A 9,405-nucleotide genomic window follows, 5' to 3' on the forward strand; every position below is an offset into this window, starting at 1 on the left:
TGTTTCCCGAAACATGGTTCAAAATTCAGCTATCAGACCTGGAGAAGAACAATGGCATATGCTACTCTCTAACCCAGTGGTTCCCAATCCTCTCCTGGAGGACCACCAGGCCAATTGGGTTTTCAGGCTAGCCCTAATGAATATGCATGGAGCAGATTTGCATGCCTGTCACTTCCATTATATGCAAATCTCTCTCATGCATATTCATTAGGGCTAGCCTGAAAACCCGATTGGCCTGGTGGTCCTCCAGGACAGGGTTGGGAACCACTGCTCTAACCAACAAGAGGACATTCAGTTGGCCCTCTTGGGATCTTCTGGGAACCTGCAAATTCTGTTAAGGAAAGCTTTTGTAAGGCCTTATGGCCAGTGGCCTAGCAAAGAAGGGTGGCACTCTGCATCATTGTGCCATGTGCCCCTTACTTTCACCATCACCTGAGTGCCTCACTGCATACCTCCCAAAAATGTTCACAAGCATCTTCCACCTCATACTCGTGCTACCCTTGGCTCCCTTCTGACATCACATTCTGGTTCCACAACCAGGATGAGATGTCAAAAGGGAGCCGAGGCTGGCACGAGCAGGTGGAAGATGTTACTTGCACAGGCAAATATTTCAATAGGTATGGGGCAGAGAGGTGCTAGCGCCACTGTCGAGACAGCAGCTGGAGTTGTCCACCTCCCACTGCCCTCCCCCCCACTTAATACACCATTGCTTATGGCAGCTATGGAATTATTTTGTCCAAACATACCTGCCAGGAGTAACATCTAGTTATCAACATGTACATTAACCAGATTTCTTTTCTCAATCTTACCAAAATGATGATATTTCCAAAAATGATCAGTCCAGCCACACCTGAAGAGCCTTTCCCTGCCATGGCTCTTCTGCTTTTGAGGACCACAAGATGCTAGAAAGAGCATAAAGCACTGTTATATTGTTCGGGCGAGGAAAACCCTCCCCCACAACAGCAACATGAACAAACCTTTTTACCCCTTCCCCCAATATACAACTACTCATATAGCTGGAGCCCAGACATTTAATCAGTTCAGACCACCAAAGTAACTTAACCTTGGGCCCCCAACAATGGAACAGTCTAATGACAGTTTATCTGGGAACAATGGAACAGTCTAATGACAGTTTATCTGGGACAACTGGTCTAAACAAAAAAAAAGACAAAGAATACGGATACAAAAATCAAAAACAGCAAGATACAGAAATTAAAGATTAGCACACAAACTATGGAAGAAGTTTATAAAAGTTAAAACGAGAACATAAAAAGAAAAGGAAAAATAAAAATAGATGTTATAAAAAGAACCGATTGTTGGCAATACCCAAGTAAGGTTAATGCTGTGATCATTGGCACAGTAAGGGGGGGCCACTTCGGGCACCAGAACTTCTCCTCCTCCCCCGTACCTCCTTTTGTTCTTCACCAGTGTGAGCAGCTTCTCCAACCTGCTGCTCATGTTGGTCTTGGCTCTTCCTCTGAATTGACTTCCTGCAGGCGGCAGATTGAAAATGCTGCTCATACTGATGAAGAACAAAGAGGTTTGGGGAGGGATGCCCCGGTTACCTCCTACTCTCACTATACCATTGGCTGATGTATTCTCATTGACTTAAAGCTATCTTCCACATGACCAAAAAAATATGACTTCACACATAACATAAGAACATAAGCAGTGCCTTTGCCGGGTCAGACCAGAGGTCCATCCCGCCCAGCAGTCCGCCCCCGCGGCGGCCCAACAGGTCATGACCTGCCTTAATCACCAGAAGGGGCCCCCTTGCCCCCTAGGTTTCTCATCGAAGTCCTATCTTCCCATCAATGTCCTAACCCTCTGGCCTTGCACCTGCACGACCTGGTGAGCTGTCTATACTTATGCAACACCCCAGCACCTCCCTCAGTACCCCACGATCCCCTTTTCCCTCAGGAATCTGTCCAATCCCTGTTTGAATCCCTGTACTGTACTCTGCCGGATCACTTCCTCCGGGAGCGCATTCCATTTGTCCACGACCCTTTGGGTGAAGAAAAACTTCCTTGCATTTGATTTGAACCTATCTCCCTTCAGTTTCTCTGAGTGCCCCCTCGTATCTGTCGTCCCTTTTAGTCTGAAGAACCTGTCCCTGTCCACCCTCTCTATGCCCCTAAGTATTTTGAAGGTCTCTATCATATCCCCCCTGAGCCTCCTCTTTTCCAGAGAGAAGAGCCCCAGTTTATCCAGCCTCTCAGCCTCTCACCTTTCTCTTAAATTTAGACCAATTGTACTAAATCTCTTAATCTTACTACAGTAATAGTCCTCTTTCAAAATATGGGGTGCTGTTGTAAACCTACCATCCCCCCCCACAAACTCCCAAAACGTGCCACTAAATCTCACCTCATCAGTGAGCAGTTTTTGAGGGCCGAACTCCTATGCACAAACTCCGATGCAGCTAAATACAGTACATTGGGTTTTCAAAGCAGTCAGCAAGGGTCTGCACAGAGCACTGTAGCTCAGTGAAGATGCTGGAACATGATATAAGATAGTCACTGCACTGGAAGTCTTGGGCCACAGCAAAGAAGTCACACGGGAAAGAGCTGCTTCCTGCTTTTTGTTCCGCCTCCTTCCATGAAGGGAAGAGGATAGGAGAGCTTCAATTTGCCCAAAAGGCTAAGGCCAGCAACTCTGCACGAAACTGGAAATTTAATCTGTAGGTCTAGGTAGGAGAAACTTTATTCCCTTAGGCCAGGAATCTCAAAAACCCACGTTAAAGCGGTCTGCTAACGCAGACATTTTGATACAAAATCTAAAAAACCCAAGACATTCTTAAAAAAAATCACGCATGCAAAAGAAGTTGGTAGGCAGCAGCAAAGATTCACTAAATTTGCATGTGCCCCATTGCTGGTGATAGCGATGGGCACATGTGCAGATAAAATGCCAAAACCACCATCAACGCTGCAAAACAAAACACACAAATCACACAACAGCGGGAGAGATACCTACACTCTCCCGCCGCCTTAAAATCCCGGCTGCAACCCCCCCCCCTGCAGCAGGAGAGATGCCCTCTTTCCTGCTGTATTAAAATCACCGCCGGGACCCGACCACCCCCGCAGCAGAAGAGACACCCACTCTCTCCTGCTGCACTAAACTACCTGCCATAACCTGACCCCACCGCTCCCCCACTTAGTAGTGACCCCCTGCCTCTGCCGACCCTCTCCCCCTTACCTCAAAATTGATGACATGGAGGGATGTGGAAACCCTCCTCCAGCTGCTGCATTGTCTAAACTGGGCCTTCCCTTCCCAGTGCATCTTGGGTTGAATCGGGAAGGGTCCTAAGGCTCCGATTGGCCTGGACACTCCATAGGAGGGGCCTTGGGTATCTGGGCCAATCCGAGCTTTAGTACCCTTCCTGACATATCTGGAGAGGGGTCTGAGGCTCTGATTGGTCCAAGTTGTTTAAGGCCCCTCCCATGGGGTGTTCAGGCCAATCAGAACCTTAGGTCCTTTCCAATGCATCCCAAGATGCACCAGGGAGGGGGAAGGCCCATTTTAGACAACTCAGCAGCTGGGAGGAGGGTGTCCATGTCCCTCGAAGTTTAGAGCAAATCCTGCTGCCAGAAAGGAAGTGGCTTATTAGTGACAGTTATGAAATTGAGGTCTGTCAGGAGGTGGAGTAGACGTTATGGCTGGATGGTGCGAGGCAGCTCTTAAGAGATCATACATTAAGATTGCCACGTAGAGTTTCAAAAACTCGACAGAAATCCACAGTGCGTTACATGAAGTTTGTGGTGAGTTAACAGTGGACTGTAGTACAGTTTTCTCGGTGGGCAACTTGTTTTTGGAGTGGTCATGTGAGCATAGATGATGATGCAAGACCAGGAAGGATAAAATCAACAACTGATGAACAATGTGTGAAACTCGTGGCTAATGCTCTTGAACAAGATTGTGCAACATGCAAAGAACTTTCTGAAACCACAGGGATTCCATCGACATCAGCAGTGGTGTACCAAGGGGGAGGGGGCAGTCCGCCCTAGGTGCAAGCCGAGGGGGTGCTCCCGGCCTTGAAGTCATTGGCATCCAGTACCCCCCCCAGCGTCCGGATTCCCCCCCCTCCCCACACCATTTACCGTAGAGAAGCAGCCTGCAGCAAGATCGCTATGCCAGCGATCTTTGCGCTGCTTCAGTGCCGTTTCCTCCGCCGCGGTCCCGCCCCTCTTCTGACTTCAGAAGAGGGAGCAGGACCGTGGCGGAGGAAACAGCACCGAAGCAGCGCAAAGATCGCGATCATGCTGCAGGCTGCTTCTCTACGTTAAATGGTGCGGGGAGGCCAGGGAGATGAGTGGTCCTTCGGGGGGGGGAGGGGCGAGCGGTCCTTTGGGGTGGGGCAGCAGGCAGGCCTTCAAGGGGGGGCTCTGATGTAGAAGTACACGGAGGGGAGGGGGGGTTCAAAGAGATGTGCATATGCCGGACTTTGGGGAGAAGAAATAATGGGTCTGAAAATAGAGGAGAGGGAGGGAAGGAACAGAAAGGGAGAGAAGTTGGACACAAGGGATGGTGTGGAGGGGGGATAGAGATACTGGATAGGAGGGTAGTTGGGAAAAGGGAGAGATGGTGGACTCTGGGGTGGTGGGGAAGGAGGGAGAGATGCCGGATAAAAGGAATTAAGAAAAGGTGGATCTGTGGAGGGAGACGAAAAAAAGGAAATATGCCAGACCTCCTGGGGAGGAAAGGGAAACGGAAGGGGAGGACAGAGATGGCAGATGGATGGTTAGCATGCAGAAAGAAAAAAAGAAGGAGACCCTGGCAAGCAAGTAAACAGAAGACAACCAGAGCCTTGGACCAACAAGATTTGAAAAATAACCAAACAACAAAAGGTAGAAAAACTAATTTTATTTTCTGTTTTGTGATTATATGTCAGATTTGAAATGTGTATCCTGCCAGAGCTGGTGTTAGACCGCAAACGTGAGCTAGGATTTAATAGAGAGAGGAAAAGTCCTCTCCAACGTCAGAATTGACGTCGGGAAGAAGGCTTCTGGGTGCGAGTAGTGGCAGGGAGGTAAGCAGAGGAGCAGCGGTGGTGGACCGGGGGAAGTTTAAATCGGGCCTGGAGGGAGGCTTTTTTTTGGTGCGGCAGGGGAGGTACAGGAAGTGATCGCCTATCCTGTTGTCCCCACGCACAGCTTCGGGATGCTGTCCCTGAAAACGGGACATTTTGGCATCCCGAAGCTGTGTGTGGGGACAACAGGACAGGGGATCCGAAAACAGGACTGTCCCGTTAAAAACGGGACCTATTGTCACCTTAGTGTTGTGCCTGGGTAGTCGTTTTGGGATCTCTTCCAGTGGTTTGTCAGTATCTCCTTCTGGTCCAAGGAAGGAAACTTTGTTAACCTTAGCATTGACCTTCAGAATATGTTTGTAACAGCGCTACTTGTGTGGCATTAGGCTATGTAGTGATCGAAAGAAAAAAAACCAGACCTTTGCACATTTTTGCACTATATGGTGGGTGTATGAGGAGATTCACATTTCCTGCACAGCTAAGTCCGTGTGAAGTTACCTTGTGCTGTATTTGACATCTAGCAAGGTCTCTGTTTGGAAGGAAAGATCTAAGCTTAAAAATGAAGTGGCCAGAAGTTATGGTAAAAGCAGATAGCGTAGCTGGTTTTAAGAAAGATTTGGACAAATTCCTGGAGGAAAAGTCCATAGTCTTATTAAGACATGGGGGAAGTGTCTGCTTGCCCTGGATCGGTAGCATGGAATGTTGCTACTCTTTGGGTTTTGACCAGGTACTAGTGACCTGGATTAGCTACCATGAGAATGGGCTACTGGGCATGATGGACCATTAGTCTGACCCAGTTAGGCTATTCTTATGTTATGTTCTCATCTATAAGGGCCTTTGTTTTCACTTCTTATTTTAATGTATTTTTTTTCTGGGAACTTATCAGTGCTTTTTTAATGGGAACAAAAATGGAAGAGAATTAATGTGTGTGGAATGGGGGGTAACTAATTTCTTCAGCTAAATAATTCAATCCATCTCAACCAGACATAGGAGAGCTCACTCATCATTCACACACCCTCCAATCAGAAACTGTTCGACAACCTCCTAGCCATTCGAGCTGCAACACTCGACCCCAGACTACAAAACCTTCAAAAAAATAAATAAAAAAACTCTTCTATTCAAAAAACACATAAAATTGAACTAACACAATCAGAACTGTCCCAAGCATCACCTGCAACTACTCCATATGTACTTCTGATGTCATGACAATTCGGAAATAATTTATTATGTTTGGAATAATGGTTACATATGAGGTTCAATGAAAGAAAATTTTCACTGCCTGTTTCTATTCTGACCATTTATTCCGTTTCATGGTTATTACAAAAAATTAGACCATCTACCTTCCTCCATCCCATTGTCCACTGGCCCCCCATTACAGCTCGAGTTCTCAAGCAAAGTTCTGGGTGTCACCTTAGACTCTTCTCTATCCTTCAACGAACATCTCCAATCCCTGGTGAAGAAATGCTTCTTCAGCCTTCACATGCTAAGGAAAGTCAGACCCTATTTTCACCAAAAACACTTCGCAGTCCTAGTACAATCCATCATCCTCTCCAGATTGGATTATTGCAATTCTATCTACCTCAGCCTAACCAAGAAAAGCCTCCACAGACTTCAGCGGATTCAGAACACTGCAGCTAAGCTTGTTTTCGCGAAAAGCAAATTTGATCGCGTCTCACCACTCCTGTCTAAGCTCCATTGGCTCCCAGTAATCCCCAGGATCCACTTCAAATGTGCGTGTCTGGCCTACAAGATCCTACATGGCATCCTTCCTGCCGTTATCTCTCTATCCTGGAACTCCCCAACCCCTACTTCCTCCAGATCCTCCCAAATTTTTAAACTATCCTTCCCTTCCATAAAAGGTATTTCCCATGCAGGCAAACTTGGGTCATCCCTCCCCTTTAGAATCACTGAGATCTGGAATAACCTCACCTCCCCACTCCGAACCTCAAGCTCCCTCCAACTCTTCCGCAAACACCTAAAAACCTGGCTATTCTCAAAACTGTAACACTTCCCCCCTTTTAGGCCTCTCACCTTCCCCTTTACACCTAACTCTTTAATCTCTCCACTGTAGTTCCTCTCTCATCCTTCTTCCTGTAAACCGTGCCGAGCTCCGCATTCGTGGAGATGGTGCGGTATATAAACCCAAGGTTTAGTTTAGTTTAGTTAGTAATTATACTTGATTGTTAGCAAAAGTCTCAGGAGGGGAACACAGGGACTGGAGATTTAATGGGGGGGGGGAGGTGGGAAGACGACAGAAGGCTGAAGGTTCACCTAATACCTTGCAAATATCCAGAATCTGAGGTGGGAGTGAGGAGGGATAGAGATACAGCCAACACTCAGAACAACTAGGACAGCATTTAAAAGCCAAATCACTGCAGAAAACTAGGGCCTCAGTCCAGAAAAATCAAACCCAATTCCTTTGGGGAAGGAGCTTGACCCGGACAGACACATGGGTACAAGAGCTCCTGTGAGCTGACTGTTTTGCTAGAGAATAATGGGACTTCTCTCATCAAATCTACCAACAAATAGAATTCTTGGTCTCAGCCATGATAGAAAAGAAGGTACAAGTCAGCCCAGCAATACTTCGTTTCTTATGGACCAAAGAGGCAGAAAATGGCACCTATGCTCCCTAATAAAATGGCCGAAAAGTACAAGATCCATTCCTTACAGAGATAGACACTTAACATGATTAAAACCCCAATTCCTTTATATTGCAATGGCCCACCTGATCTCAAGCTTCATCTACTGTGCAATGCTATACTAGAGTCATCTAGATCAGTATTTCTCAACTCCTTCCTGGGCTTACCCCCTTGCCAGTCAGGTTTTCAGGATATCCAAGTTTATGCATATTAAATTGCTGATATCCTGAAAACCTGACTGGCAAGGGGGTAAGCACAGGACAGAGATGAGAAACATTGATCTAACTAGTGCTTCCCAGACAGGACTCCACAGCCAATCAGATCTTCAGCACATTGAACAAAATGATTAACATGTCTACAAAGATTGCAAACCCAGGAAACATGTTCTCATGCATCTTTGTTGTGAACGATTGTTTTTTGGGGGTTTTAAAAAAAAAAAAAAAATAAATTTTAGTGCGAGTACAGCCAACAGCATAACAGGATAACATAAGCCATAGTACAAGAATAGACTATAATTTTTCTGAATATGATTGTAATCAATTTGAGTAGCCATGGGGCCCTTTGGCCCTGTTTGAGAATCAACTCTTAACCGACTAGACTCCAGGACAGGGGAATTCTAAAACCCACACCGAAGAAAGGGCTAATTATAAATGCCATGCCCAAAGGGACAAGCCTGGATTATATAATTCAGGTTCTGCCCCCCTCCCCCCCCAACAAACAAACAAACAAAAAAACCCAAACAAACCCCATAGATAGAGAGGAAGAGGCTAAATTCAGGACTAGTTCATCCAGCCTAGAGCAGGTAGCAAAGTTTAAGGAAATTCAGGCAAAAAAATATGTTCTATAGGATGAAAATATAGATTAGATGTTTTTAACCCGTCTTATCCTATAAGAACTCAAAACAAAATCCCCAATAAAACTATAACTATTCAGGACTTGCTCTGGAGAGCTCAGTTAGACATAAGGGGGTTAGTTTAAGGAGCTTGTTAGGGAGTGAAGACAAAAATCCCAGTGTTTCAATGAACACAAAAACAAAACTGCAGGAAAGCAGAGCTGATGTTCCTAGAGAACCAGAAGAACCACTGAAGAGATCTTTTCATTAACAATCCAACCCTAATCAATGTTAGCAACGCTTAAAATAAGGCCCATTTCAGTAATACATTATAAACCATTCCGTTACGACAAAAGTTCATTGCTTTTGAAACAACTTTCTATTTAGTACAGATAACAACACTAAGACTTCGTCATTTAGCACCAAACTTAAACAAATACCTGCCACTAAGTTGAAGTCCCACCCCAGAGAGGAACAGCATTTTTATTATTAGGAAGAGAGAACCCAAAAAAATAAAAAAATCCACAAATCTCACCTGTTCTCTCTGCTCCTGGGATGATCTGATAGCTCCGGGTTCTCCTCTAGCTTCTTTAAGCCCACCTGCAGGGCTGTACCTAAAGTCTGGAGAGCCGATCCTGACTGGAGGATGGAGTGTTGTGTGTATGGAGAGGGCGGGCTCTGCTGATTTTTAACTAGGGAGAAGCCGTTTCAGGGTTTAGCGTTCGCTAACCAAAGAAATGCACTCTGTGGCTTAGCAGGGAGCCTTCAGTTAGCTATAAAGACACTACAGTACAAAGCACTAATAAAGCAACCCCCCACGCTGTTTCAAACCCCCCCCCCACTAAAAATAGTATTATTAAAATGATTTGATAGAATCATCCTATTGATTCAATTCATACCGATTGAACAGA

General features: G+C 45.9%; 1 protein-coding gene across 1 annotated transcript in view; it reads right to left on the bottom strand.

Annotated features, from left to right (window-relative positions):
* Nucleotides 1-9,185, bottom strand: part of UPK1A (uroplakin 1A) — a 28,115-nt gene extending 18,930 nt beyond the window's left edge. Inside the window, exons 1-2 of the mRNA XM_033914749.1 lie at nt 9,030-9,185; nt 810-902 (exon numbers count right to left, since the gene is read on the bottom strand). Coding sequence (XP_033770640.1) covers nt 810-872 — 63 coding nt within the window. The 5' untranslated portion in view covers nt 873-902; nt 9,030-9,185. The remainder of the gene's footprint in view (nt 1-809; nt 903-9,029) is intronic.
* Between the last annotated feature and the right edge of the window lie 220 nt (nt 9,186-9,405).

This window comes from Geotrypetes seraphini, chromosome 11 (assembly GCF_902459505.1).
Source record: "Geotrypetes seraphini chromosome 11, aGeoSer1.1, whole genome shotgun sequence".
NCBI lineage: Eukaryota > Metazoa > Chordata > Amphibia > Gymnophiona > Dermophiidae > Geotrypetes > Geotrypetes seraphini.